Consider the following 12942-nt stretch of genomic DNA (forward strand, 5'->3'; position numbering starts at 1 on the left):
ATACTGCAACTGCAGGTTCAGGTACCCTAAGGAGACTAAAAATTGAAATACAAGTTTTTAAAAGAAAATGTTAAAAATAATCATATTTGGTATCACTGCATCCCTAAGAGTGTAATCTATCAAAATATAAAATGAATGTACGGTATATGATAAATGCTGTAAAGAGAAGAAATAATCAAAATGTCTTTCTAAAAAATATGCAATAAAAAACTATCATAAGGTTGTATGTAGAGTTGAGTGAATTTTTCAAAATTCTGTTCCAATTATGATTGGCGACAAATATTGTTTTTTGCAATATTCACTGAAAACAGCCGAACATCATTGGAGTCAATGGGAGTAGAAATGACCGAATAAGTTCGGAACCGATCAGCAAACAGAAATTCGGCATGAATAGGGCACTAATTTGGTACAAATATCGCAAATTTAGATTCGGCGACCGATTCCAAGCACATTCCTAAAACTCAATGTAGACAAAACCGAACTCATCATCTTTCCCCCATCTCGCACCTACTCTCCCTCCAACTTCCAAATGGCCGTCATATACTGACCTCACGGGCACAGCCACTGCCTTGATTGACCAGTTCTCCACCTGGCTTCTTCACTTTCTCTCTGCTGACATTCCCACCATCATCATGGGTGACTTCAACATCGCCACTGATACCCTTCAGTAAACAGCCTCCAAACTTCTGTCCCTTATTTCATCTTTTGGACTTACTCAGTGGTCATCTGCAGCCACCCACACAGACGGACATACACTAGACCTGGTCTTCACCCGTCTCTGCTCTCTATCTAACTTCACCACCTCCCCTCTCCCTCTATCTGACCATCATCTGCTCACATTCTCATCACTGTCCTCCTCACCGGTCACCCATATCCAGCAACATGCGAACCTCCGTAGAAACCTTGCATACCTAGATGCCCTCTGACTCTATCCTACCACTGGCATCCATATCGTCACTCCACGACACAGACAGTGCCACTGCTTTCTACAAAGCCACTCTCGCATCAGCTATTGACACAGTTGCCCCTCTCATTCATGGCAGAGTACGATGTATCAATAGACAACCCTGGCACAATAACATCACTAAAAAGCTCCGGCAAGTATCCAGTGTTGCAGAGCGGCATTGGAAGAAAACACATTCGCAAGATGACTTCACTGCATTCAAACAGGCAACATTAGCTTTTAAATCTGCTCTCACAGCCCTCGTATCTTCCCTATCCTACAAACCCAAACAGTTATTCAAAACCTTTAACTCCCTCCTCCGCCCCCCACAGCCTCCCTCATCTCTGCTGAGGACTTTGCCACACACTTTAAAAATAAGATCGACCAAACAAGGCAAGTCTTCATTGTTCAACCACCACAACCCCTTTGTATACCAGACCAATGTCCAAACCCCATAACCTCCCTATCCAACATCACTGAAGGGAGGCTTAACTGTCTCCTCTCCAAATCGCACCTCACCATCTGTGCGCTCGACCCCATCCCATCCAACCTCCTCCCCAAACTCACCACCACTCTTATCCCATCCCTAACCCACCTCTTCAACCTACCACTACCTTCTGGCACCATCCCTTCTGCTTCAAACATGCCAGAATCACGCCTATCCTTAAAAAGCCAACCCTCGATCCAACTGCTATGTCCAGCTATCGCCCAATATCGCTGCTCCCATTCGCTTTCAAACTCCTGAAGCAGCACGTCCATGCTGAACTTTCCTCCCACCTCTCATCTAACTTGCTCTTTGACAATCTACAATCTGGTTTCCGCCCCCATCACTCAACTGAGACAGACCTGACCAAAATTACTAACAATCCATTTACAGCCAAAGCTAACGACAATATTCTTTACTCCTTCTAGACCTGTCCTCTGCTTTCGACAGTTGACCACTGCCTCCTACTACAGATCCTCTACTCCTTTGGCATCAAAGACCTCGCCCTATCCTGGATCTCCTCATACCTTTCCAACCGCACATTCAGCTTCTCCTACTCCCACACTACCCATGGATTCCAGTACCACCTTTATGCTGATAACACTCAGATCTACCTTTCTGACCAAGACGTCACCTCTCTGCTGTCCAGAATCCCGGAGTGTCTATCAGCCATATCCTCCTTCTTCTCCTCTCGCTTCCTCAAACTCAATGTGGACAAATCTGAACTCATCATCTTTCCTCCATCTCCTAGATCTTCCATACCTGACCTATCTATCGCAATTAACGACATCACGCTTTCCCCCATACCGGAAGTCCGCTGCCTCGGAGTAACCCTTGACTCTGCCCTGTCCTTCAAACCCCATATCCAAGCTCTTTCCACCTCCTGTCGCCTCCAGCTCAAAAATATCTCCAGAATCCGTCCTTTCCTCAACCGTCAATCTACTAAAATGCTTGTGCATACCCTCATCATCTCCCGCCTTGACTACTGCAACATCCTTTTCTGTGGCCTCCCTGATAACACCCTTGCACCTCTCCAGTACATCCTTAACTCTGCTGCCCGACTAATTCATCTCTCTCTCCTCGCTACTCCTCCGCTTCCCCCTCTGCAAATCTCTTCACTGGCTCCCATTTCCTTAGCGTATCCAGTTCAAATTACTAATACTAACCTACAAAGCCATCCATAACCTGTCTCCTGCATATATCTCTGAACTAATCTCCAGATATCTTCCCTCACGTAATCTCCGGTCCTCCCAAGACCGCCTTCTCTCCACCACACTTATTCGCTCCTCACCCAACCGCCTCCAAGACTTCTCCCGAATATTCCCCATCCTCTAGAATTCTTTGCCCCAACACGTCCAACTATCAACCACATTCGGATCCTTCAGACGGAACCTGAAAACCCACCTTTTCAGGAAAGCCTACAGCCTGCACTGACCCCGCTGCCTCCTCACCACTACCGAAGCTACCGCTTCACCAACACCGGAGCTCTTGCAACCCTCAACCTATTGTTTCCTTCCCCACCATCCTATAGAATGTAAGCCCGCAAGCGCAGGGTCCTGGCCCCTCTGTATCAGTCTGTAATTGTTGGTTTGCTTACTGTAAGTGATATCTGTAATTTGTATGTAACCCCTTCTCATGTACAGCACCATGGATTGGAATCAATGGTGCTATATAAATAAACAGTAATAATATTTTCTAATTTCTGCTGAAGACTTTGCCTCTTTCTTTAAACAGAAGATCGATACGATCAGAGAAAGCTTTGGCCCACAGCGCCCACTGCCGCTTTTAGCTGCTCACCCCTGCTCCTCCAAAACCAGCTTCTCCACCATGACAGAAGTTCAGCTCTCCACCCTCCTGTCAAGATCACACCTCACCACCTGCACGCTCGACCCGCTCCCATCCCACCTCATCCCTAACCTTTCCACGGTCTTCATCCCAACCCTAACGCACCTCTTCAACCTCTCAATCACAACAGGTGTCTTCCCCTCATCCTTCAAGAATGCCAAGATCACACCCATCCTCAAAAAGCCCTCCCTCGACCCATCCTCTGTGTCTAGCTATCGCCCGATATCTCTTCTTCCTTATGCCTCCAAATTGCTGGAGCAACACATCCATCTTGAACTGTCCTCTCACCTCTCCTCCTGCTCCCTCTTTGATCGATTACAATCTGGCTTCCGTTCCCATCACTCAACTGAAACTGCCCTAACTAAAGTCACCAATGACCTACTAACTGCCAGGAACAAGCGACACTACTCTGTCCTCCTTCTCCTGGACCTGTCTTCTGCCTTTGACACTGTGGACCACTCCCTTCTGCTACAAATCCTCTCATCTCTTGGCATCACAGACTTGGCCCTTTCCTGGATCTCATCATATCTGACAGATCGGACATTCAGTGTCTCCCTCCGCCACACCACCTCCTCACCTCGTCCCTTGTCAGTCGGTGTTCCTCAAGGCTCTGTTCTAGGACCCCTACTCTTCTCCATCTACACCTTCGGTCTGGGACAGCTCATAGAATCCCACGGTATGCAGTACCATCTCTATGCTGATGACACGCAGATCTACCTATCCGGACCTGACCTCACCTCCTTACTTACCAAAATCCCGCACTGTCTGTCTGCTATTTCAGCCTTCTTTTCTGCTCGCTTTCTACAACTGAACATGGACAAAACAGAATTCATCATCTTTCCCCCATCTCACTCTACCCCTCCACCAGACCTATCCATCAATGTCAATGGCTGCTCACTTTCCCCAGTCCCACACGCCCGGTGCCTCGGGGTGATCCTCGACTCTGCCCTCTCTTTCAAGCCACATATCCAAGCCCTTGCCTCCTCCTGCCGCCTCAAACTCAAAAACATTTCCCGGATCCGCGCATTCCTTGACCGTGACACCACAAAAACACTAGTGCATGCCCTTATCATCTTCCGCCTCGACTACTGCAACCTCCTACTCTCTGGACTCCCCTCTAGCACTCTGGCACCACTCCAATCCATCCTACACTCTGCTGCTCGACTAATCTACCTGTCTCCCCGCTATTCCCCAGCCTCTCCCCTATGTCAAGCCCTTCACTGGCTTCCTATCGCCCAGAGACTCCAGTTCAAAACCCTCACAATGACCTACAAAGCCATCCACAACCTATCTCCTCCATACATCTGTGACATGATCTCCCGGTACCTACCAACACGCAACCTCCGATCCTCTCAAGACCTCCTTCTCTACTCCCCTCTCATCTCTTCTTCCCACAACCGCATCCAAGACTTCTCCCGTGCTTCCCCCATACTCTGGAACTCTCTACCCCAGCACATCAGACTCTCGCCTACCATAGAAACTTTCATAAAGAACCTGAAGACTCACCTCTTCCGACAAGCCTACAGCCTGCAGTGATCCTGAACCCACTGAACCGCTGCACAACCAGCTCTGCCCTCTCCTAGTGTATCATCACCCATCCCCTGCAGACTGTGAGCCCTCGCGGGCAGGGTCCTCCCTCCTTATGTACCCGTGTGCCTTGTTTTTGCTCATGTTTAATGTATTTGTCTATATTTGCCCCGTATTTCACATGTAAAGCGCCATGGAATAAATGGCGCTATAAAAATTAATAATAATAATAATAATAATAATAATAATATTCGCTCAACTCTAGTTTATGTGCCACAAATTAGTATCAATCGATGGAAAAATAAAAAAGACACAAGTCTCAGAAAACGAAAAATGTTTTTACAAATTTTCAAACTTTGTTTCGCCACTTAAAAATGTTATCTGGGACATAGTAAAAAAAAAAATGCCTAAACACTAACCGGCAGGTTTTTACCACCTACCTGCCTGTTGTGCATGGCGTCATTCTTCCCCAGCACAAAGCAGTCACAGACCGCTCCTGCTGACATCACATTCACAGAGCAGCAGTTTATTTTTCACTCCGCTCTGTCGACGGGGCGGGACTTTTGACGTCATTCTGATTGACTGCCGGATCCCCGCTGCCTAACTGGGGAAGCAGCTGTCAATCAGAATGACGTCAACAGTCACCCCATATTGACAGAGCAGGGCAGAAAATAAGCCTCCGCTCTGTCAACGTGACAACAGCAGAGACAGCTGAATGGCCGGTGGGAGCGGTCTGTGTCGGGGAAGAACAGGGCCAGGCACAACAGGCAGGTAGGCAACTAACTAACCTACCTGGTAGTGTTTAGGCACATTTTTTTTTAACAAAATCCTGGATATACTTTTTGACTAAAAAAATCTATGCAAGTATGACAGCGCTTCCTCCTCCGGACTTAGCAATCTTGTGCTCACAGAAGGCCGGGGGGAGCAGGGAGACCCAGATCAGCTCTACAAAGCAGCAGGAGGCTGAATTTGTCCTGGAATTTGGGATAATACATGAGCCCCAGTTACAGAGGAAATCAGATCTAATAAAAATGTATTTATTAAAAATGTATCATGAAATGCCCCTCCAAAAGTGGCATTATGGGGGCAAAGAAAGGAAAAGTAAACGGGCACCACTCTAGGATCAATTTATTGTGTCCTGCTCTTACCTAAAGTCAAAAATAACATATTTTAGCAGCCTTTTGTGATTCTAGCAAAAATATGAAAAATATATATAGTTCCTCTTATTTTCCGTACCTCACTCTAATTTTTTTTAGCAAAAAAAATATATTACTAATGGAATTTAACATAAAAACCATGAGCCACAGAAAAAAAGGCAAAATCTATTGTAATGTGGTCTTCAAGGGGTTCATTTTAATTCTGTCACTGTACTGCTGTTTCACTTCAGGCTGTACCTCTGCCCACATGACACCACACAGATACAGATGTCATGGCTCCAGCTCTGCCCCTTCCTATGTGACCTATGACGGCAATTCAGTGTCAGCAGCAATCATCTCCTTCCCCAACTCGACAGCAGAAGCAATGCTGCATCTCTATAGGGGGCAGTGTTGTCCACAATGTAAGAAGGTCTCCGACAACATGGCTTCCACAGAGGAGACCCAATGTGTGTACAGCTGTCCCCCTAGTGGCGGCAACCAATGAGAGCGCAGTAACAGTTTCCGGTTGAGGAGAGACCCATGTGGAGTTTCTGAGCGACTACCGTGTGCGGCGAGGGTCATGCGGTACTCCTGAAGTGATTGGCGGCGCGGTGCCTGACAGTCATGGATGTCGGCAGAGCAGCTCACAGGCTGGCGGCGGCCGGCAGGAGGCTGCACGTCCACTGTGTGCGCTTCCAGCAGGCGAGGACCCTCCCCAGTTCCCCCGGCTGCCTCCTCCAGAGCCTCTGGCTGACATGTGGACGGCGGCGCTGGCTCTGTCCTCACAGCAGTGAGTGGCCGCTGCGCACTGTACCTCCAGTGAGGGCTCATTACTCTCTAGTTCTCTCTGTTATCAGCCACTTCCTATTAGTTGGAGCGAGTTTGTAAACTAAGTGGCGCCTCCTACAAGTAGACAGCAGCGCCAGTTCTCTGCAGTCCTGTGTAAACCCATAGACTTATATCTGCAGGTTTCTATTGGGGGACAGTTAACCCCTTGTGGCACTTGTCTTGTTTGTACAGTGGCTATTTAAAGGGGTTATCCGGTCTGGTGGGGAAAAAACCAGCAACGTTAGCCCGAATAAAGGGACGGTGATGATTATCGCTGCTGTGGACAGTGTGCCCTGTAATGACGCATAGCGCTCACTATCAGACGAGCTGCTACTATAGGCGCTCGCTCTCACCAGGTGCCGTGTACGCTCGCATAATCTGAGGCGTTTCTCCAGGTCCAGACATGGCCGCCTGCTGGAACTGTGAACGTTGGATGAATGAAATTGCCATTAAAAGGCATAAGTCACCATATCCGGAGTCCCCTTTAGATTGATCCATAAATCATAGGTGAAAAAAATCTATTCTGGTGTTAAAATCCAAATATCTATTGATCCAGCATTAGAAACAAGCGACGGTTCGGCCCACACCTAATAATGGATATTCAGGTGCCAGAACAATGCAGCTTGGCGTCAGTGATTGTTCAGTAACTCCCACCCTGTGTGTTTCAGGTCCCATATCCCGGCACACACAGTCTGACACGTCTCAGGCCACGCTGGCCAGTGTGGCTCCAGTGTTCTCAGTGGTAAGTTTCCCCGATAATCTCCTGTGTATATAATATGTCCCACCTTCTGGTATAGATTCAGCACACGTTTTTTCCCTTTACCAAGGGGTGAAATCCACAGGAAAATGGAATGAATGTGTCTGAACATAGGGCTTTTATTTTATTACTTTTATACAATATTGTCTTTTATAATGTCAGTGATTTGTCGGTGAATTTTGTACTTTCCCGTTCACAGATGAAATTTGACAAAGAAGGGAACATACTGTCGTTTGGTGAGTGCGCACTGGACTGTAGCATGCAGTTTGTATACTCCATGCATTTCCCCTTCAAGGACATCTGCTCAGCCAGCAGAATAGGATACATGCGAAATGTAATGTAGTTGCATTTAAAACAAACAAAAAATGAACAGTCTGAAATAAAAGTAACTAAATCACCTGGTATATTTTTAAATCAATACTTGTCAGCAAGTTTTTACATCTGGAAATAGATGGCTGATTAGGCGCTTGTCCCCCTATTTTTTTTTTGTTTAAAATGATACTTTTTTTTGTAAAAAACCAATGAGCTAGTGATAATAAATCTAGCATAGAAGCCATATGCAAATCAGCGGATAGTTGATTAGGGGCCCTTGAGAATAATGATACTTTTTTTTTTTTTTTTTTTTTTATATAGCGCTAACATTTTCTGCAGTGCTTTACAGACATTATCACTGTCCCCATTGGGGCTCACAATCTAAATTCCCTATCAGTATGTCTTTGGAATGTGGGAGGAAACCGGAGGAAACCCACGCAAACACGGGGAGAACATACAAAATCCTTGCAGATGTTGTCCTGGGTGGGATTTGAACCCAGGACCCCAGCGCTGCAAGGCTGCAGTGCTAACCACTGAGCCACTGTGAGAAAAAAGGAGTCCAGGGTGATGGACAGGCCCCAGTGCACTTCCAGGCTCATTCGTATGTCTTTTATGCTCGATTTCTCATGATTTGCACATGGGATCACTGGGGAAAAGTAGCTTCTTCTTCTGAATAAAAGTGAGCATGTGTTTATTCAGTGATGCCAGCTAATTTTTACATTTGGAAATATTGGCAAGTTACCTTTAACCATTTCCGGACCACAGATAGATGAAAACAATACCAATCTGGGCGGTCTGCGTTCTACTTTGCAGTGTCATTGTAAATCGTCCCTACATGGTAGATCTATGAGAGCAGGAGCCGTCTGTCACACAGCTGGACTTCCAATGAAGAAGGCAGAAATGGTTGATTTTCATGTCTACCTTCCCGTTTCCTGTTATAAAAAGCGTTAAAGGAGCCTCCTCCTCCCCATCATCCTCCTCCACACCCTGCAGTCATGTGATCGATGGGAGCAGGACTTCCTGGGTCCTAGAAAGCCCAGTCAGCTGTGCAGTGCAGCCAGGAGTCTGAATTTCTCCTGTAACACAAGCTAATTTACCATCCCCAGATAGGGTTATGCGCACATGTTCAGAATTTCCAGCAGAAAAACATATGCTACAAATGCTGAGTGGCAGGAAACCACTGCTTAAAATAAATGCTTTTTTTGGCATACGTTTTTGATGCCTTTATTTTCCTGTTCATTTGAACAATGCTGCAATAACACTAAAAGAATTAACACGTTACAGATTTGAAACGGTTTTAAATCTTCAAGACCAAAATTAGCAACGTGTGCATGAGATTTCAGAAATCTCATTCACTTTGTTCCAATAGTGAGTTTTTGCAGCAAAAATATGCCAAAAACTTAATTTGTGAACATACCTTTACAGGGTAAAAAAAAAAAAAAAATCTTGAAATTCCTTCCGAAATTCTTTTACGATTTTATGGGGAGCACAATATGTGAAATGAAAAATAAAAAGCAGTAAAAAATAAAGCTGCTCCCAATACAAATCACTTTTACTAGCCCTGCAAATAGTGTCCCATATAATAATTGCAGTGTAAAGAGGACCAAAGTGTAAAACGTATTTTGGTGGTCCTTTGTGATTATTTATATATATATATATATATATATATATATATATATATATATATACACAGGTCCTTCTCAAAAAATTAGCATATAGTGTTAAATTTCATTATTCACCATAATGTAATGATTACAATTAAACTTTCATATATTATAGATTCATTATCCACCAACTGAAATTTGTCAGGTCTTTTATTGTTTTAATACTGATTATTTTGGCCTACAACTCCTGATAACCCAAAAAACCTGTCTCAATAAATTAGCATATTTCACCCGTCCAATCAAATAAAAGTGTTTTTTAATAACAAACAAAAAAACCATCAAATAATAATGTTCAGTTGTTATGCACTCAATACTTGGTCGGGAATCCTTTGGCAGAAATGACTGCTTCAATGCGGCGTGGCATGGAGGCAATCAGCCTGTGACACTGCTGAGATGTTATGGAGGCCCAGGATGCTTCAATAGCGGCCTTAAGCTCATCCAGAGTGTTGGGTCTTGCGTCTCTCAACTTTCTCTTCACAATATCCCACAGATTCTCTATGGGGTTCAGGTCAGGAGAGTTGGCAGGCCAATTGAGCACAGTAATACCATGGTCAGTAAACCATTTACCAGTGGTTTTGGCACTGTGAGCAGGTGCCAGGTCGTGCTGAAAAATGAAATCTTCATCTCCATAAAGCATTTCAGCCGATGGAAGCATGAAGTGCTCCAAAATCTCCTGATAGCTAGCTGCATTGACCCTGCCCTTGATGAAACACAGTGGACCAACACCAGCAGCTGACATGGCACCCCACACCATCACTGACTGTGGGTACTTGACACTGGACTTCAGGCATTTTGGCATTTCCTTCTCCCCAGTCTTCCTCCAGACTCTGGCACCTTGATTTCCGAATGACATGCAAAATTTGCTTTCATCAGAAAAAAGTACTTGGGACCACTTAGCAACAGTCCAGTGCTGCTTCTCTGTAGCCCAGGTCAGGCGCTTCTGCCGCTGTTTATGGTTCAAAAGTGGCTTTACCTGGGGAATGCGGCACCTGCCACATTGTTTCCTTCCAACAGACTTACCATTGAGGTGCCTTGATACAGCACTCTGGGAACAGCCTATTTGTTGAGAAATTTCTTTCTGGGTCTTACCCTCTTGCTTGAGGGTGTCAATGATGGCCTTCTTGACATCTGTCAGGTCGCTAGTCTTACCCATGATGGGGGTTTTGAGTAATGAACCAGGCAGGGAGTTTTTAAAAGCCTCAGGTATCTTTTGCATGTGTTTAGAGTTAATTAGTTGATTCAGAAGATTAGGGTAATAGGTCGTTTAGAGAACCTTTTCTTGATATGCTAATTTATTGAGACAGGTTTTTTGGGTTATCAGGAGTTGTAGGCCAAAATCATCAGTATTAAAACAATAAAAGACCTGACAAATTTCAGTTGGTGGATAATGAATCTATAATATATGAAAGTTTAATTGTAATCATTACATTATGGTAAATAATGAAATTTAACACTATATGCTAATTTTTTGAGAAGGACCTGTATATATATATCAGTAGACACCTTTTTATTTTTCCATCTGATATCAGTATGATATAAAAATAAAGTGTGGGGAAAAAAAACCAGCAGAAATTATTTGGATATCCGAATAAGAACATTTTACAGCTCTTTAAACAAACAGCATGTATGGAAAAAAGTGTACCTGGTCAAGAGTGGGGGTGTATGGTCTGGTCTTGAACTGGTTTAATGGCCTGTAGACTGCCATCTATTTTAAATGGTGTGCCAGTCTCACCCTTAGTGCAAAAGATTTATCAACCAAATATGTTTTTGTGACTGAAGTCCTCATACTTTTCAGTTTTTGAACAGTTCTGCTTGAATACCATGCTTATACCACAAACCTAATGTTAATTGATAAATCTGCGCCAGTTTGGTTAGAAATAGTGTAACACACACACACACCCTATGTACTGTGAATTCAACAAATGTGATTTGTAATTTTTTTTTCTGGCAGAAAGAAAGAAAACCGAACTCTACCAGGAGTTGGGGCTCCAAGCAAGAGATCTGAGGTTTCAGCATCTAGTGAGCATCAGTTCTAGAAACAAGAAGATCATTTTAAGAATGGAGGTAATATTAACCTTACCCCGTTTTAAATATAAAATTTATATTGTTTAAATCTTATTAAGTATTGGCCCCCACCCCCATATTGGTATACAAGCCCCTCCCCATCTCAAGAACCAACAAGAGACCCAAACCAAGACGCAGTTTAGAAATATGTTCAAAATATCAGGACAAAACATATAATTAAACAATGCCATTATTAAACAGTATAAGGGCAGTCGGTGGCACTGAAAGCGCTCACAGTAAATGGGTAAAAATAATAAAAATGTTGATAGACACAGTGATAAATATGAAAACGTGGATATATAAAGTGCAGAGTGCTAGCAGAAACCAAAGGAAGGACATATAAATATAAGTCACAAAGTGATGGTAATGAATGGAAGAACTATACAGTACAGACCAAAAGTTTGGACACACCTTCTCATTTAATGATTTTTCTGTATTTTCATGACTATGAAAATTGTACATTCACACTGAAGGCATCAAAACTATGAATTAACACATGTGGAATTATATACTTAACAAAAAAGTGTGAAACAGCTGAAATTATGTCTTATATTCTAGGTTCTTCAAAGTAGCCACCTTTTGCTTTGATGACTGCTTTGCACACTCTTGGCATTCTCTTGATGAGCTTCAAGAGGTAGTCACTGGGAATGGTCTTCCAACAATCTTGAAGGAGTTCCCAGAGATGCTTAGCACTTGTTGGCCCTTTTGCCTTCACTCTGCGGTCCAGCTCACCCCAAACCATCTCGATTGGGTTCAGGTCTGGTGACTCTGGAGGCCAGGTCATCTGGCGTAGCACCCCATCACTCTCCTTCTTGGTCAAATATCTCTTACACAGGCTGGAGGTGTGTTTGGGGTCATGGTCCTGTTGAAAAATAAATGATGGTCCAACTAAACGCAAACCTGATGCTGTGGTAGCCATGCTGGTTCAGTATGCCTTCAATTTTGAATAAATCCCCAACAGTGTCACCAGCAAAGCACCATCACACCACCTCCTCCATGCTTCATGGTGGGAACCAGGCATGTAGAGTCCATCCGTTCACCTTTTCTGCGTCGCACAAAGACACGGTGGTTGGAACCAAAGATCTCACATTTGGACTCATCAGACCAAAGCACAGATTTCCACTGGTCTAATGTCCATTCCTTGTGTTCTTTATCCCAAACAAGTCTCTTCTGCTTGTTGGCTGTCCTTAGCAGTGGTTTCCTAGCAGCTATTTTACCATGAAGGCCTGCTGAACAAAGTCTCCTCTTAACAGTTGTTGTAGAGATGTGTCTGCTGCTAGAACTCTGTGTGGCATTGACCTGGTCTCTAATCTGAGCTGCTATTAACCTGCGATTTCTGAGGCTGGTGATTCGGATAAACTCATCCTCAGAAGCAGAGGTGA

The 12942-nt window shown here is 44.3% G+C and overlaps 1 protein-coding gene across 2 annotated transcripts in view; it reads left to right on the plus strand.

Annotated features, from left to right (window-relative positions):
- Positions 1-6386: 6386 nt before the first annotated feature.
- The window catches only part of MRS2 (magnesium transporter MRS2), a 37598-nt gene continuing 31042 nt past the window's right edge, over positions 6387-12942 (plus strand). The window contains exons 1-4 of one of the 2 annotated variants that reach the window (XM_077269967.1): positions 6387-6725; positions 7432-7505; positions 7720-7756; positions 11448-11560. In XM_077269967.1, coding sequence (XP_077126082.1) covers positions 6560-6725; positions 7432-7505; positions 7720-7756; positions 11448-11560 — 390 coding nt within the window. In that variant the 5' untranslated portion in view covers positions 6387-6559. The remainder of the gene's footprint in view (positions 6726-7431; positions 7506-7719; positions 7757-11447; positions 11561-12942) is intronic. The other variant, XM_077269968.1, reaches the window with a different exon arrangement.

Source organism: Ranitomeya variabilis, chromosome 6 (assembly GCF_051348905.1).
Source record: "Ranitomeya variabilis isolate aRanVar5 chromosome 6, aRanVar5.hap1, whole genome shotgun sequence".
Taxonomy (NCBI): Eukaryota; Metazoa; Chordata; class Amphibia; order Anura; family Dendrobatidae; genus Ranitomeya; species Ranitomeya variabilis.